Source organism: Eurypyga helias, unplaced genomic scaffold (genome assembly GCF_000690775.1).
Source record: "Eurypyga helias isolate BGI_N326 unplaced genomic scaffold, ASM69077v1 scaffold23480, whole genome shotgun sequence".
NCBI classification, from domain to species: domain Eukaryota; kingdom Metazoa; phylum Chordata; class Aves; order Eurypygiformes; family Eurypygidae; genus Eurypyga; species Eurypyga helias.
In genome coordinates, this window is record NW_010225335.1 from 1745 (window position 1) to 2928 (window position 1184).

General features: G+C 64.2%; 1 protein-coding gene across 1 annotated transcript in view; it reads right to left on the reverse strand.

The window, feature by feature from the left end:
• LOC104507792 (protein-methionine sulfoxide oxidase MICAL1-like) overlaps nucleotides 1-1184 on the reverse strand; it is a gene marked incomplete at its 3' end in the record, with an annotated part of 3851 nt that overhangs the window by 1337 nt on the left and 1330 nt on the right. Inside the window, 5 exon segments of the mRNA XM_010149198.1 lie at nucleotides 294-394; nucleotides 593-748; nucleotides 828-860; nucleotides 863-913; nucleotides 1108-1182. Coding sequence (XP_010147500.1) covers nucleotides 294-394; nucleotides 593-748; nucleotides 828-860; nucleotides 863-913; nucleotides 1108-1182 — 416 coding nt within the window.

Here is a 1184-nt window from a genome sequence, read left to right on the forward strand (position 1 = left end):
GGGGATGGGAATGAGGATGGGGATGGGGATGGGGATGAAGCCGGGCGGGATGCAGGAGCTGGTGTCTGCCCCCCCAGCCTGGGTGCAGCCAGCTCTGGGCTGAAGTCGTGTCACCAGGCCTGGGGCTGTGAGCCCCCCAGAAGATTCTCCCCCCGGCACAGGTAACAGCTGCCAAAGCCCCCACAATCCCAGGGGTGCACAGCCAAACCAGCACCCATGATTTGCATCCCACGCGCCGGGCTTTCAGCCACACATCGCTATGGGGTCCCGGGGTGAGCTCCTGCCCCCCTCACCTGGATGATGACCCCCTTCTTGAGCAGGCTCTGCTTCTTGGCCGTCATGACGAAATAGTGAGTGTCGTCCTTGTAGTAGACGATGTTTTCCAGGTCGATGCCTGGTGATGGGGAAGGAGCTGGGCTGAACCACAGGGCAGAGCCGGGGCCACAGGGAGCTCCCACCCTGGGCTCAGCCTCCAGATGCCCCCTGCCATGGGGCACCGTGCGGGGACATGCATCCCACCACGCAGGGATGAGCCTCCAGCTGCAAGGGGGGAAGGATGGGGACCCCCAGTGCTGGGCCTGGGACCACCGACCTGTTTTGTTGTAGAGGTTTTGGAAGAACTTCTGGTTGTAGATTCGGGCCACACCGCTGATCTCGGCCACCTCCACCTCGGCCCGGCTGTGACGGTTGATGAAGTTGGTGGTGATGCCGATGGCCACCTTCCCCCGCGTCTCCTTCCGCTTGAACCCTGTGGGATGGGAGAGGCGTGAGCCCCCACCCAGCCCCCTCATACTGGTCCCGAGGGTGCAAGGACCCGCTGCTGTCACCTTCGGGGACAAATTTGCCGCCACCAGCTGAGACTCGTAGTGGCTGAGGGGAGAGGAGCCAGGCTGCAGCACAGCCCGCCAGCCGCCTGCAGGGAGAGGGACAGTCACAACGTGCTGGGTCTCCGCTGGGACCTGGTCCGGGCAGGGAGAGGGTTGCACCTCAACCCCCCTCCAAAAGGCATGCCCCGGGGCTAGCACAGGGACTGGGGGGCTCAAAGAGGTCACCCACAGCCCTGTCCTTGTCCCCAGGGATGCCACCTGCCCCACAGCGATGCCTTACCCTGTCCACCTGCTTTGCCCGTGGGGGGGACGAGACCCTTGAACTGCACATTGATATGCACCTCCACCCCCAGGAGC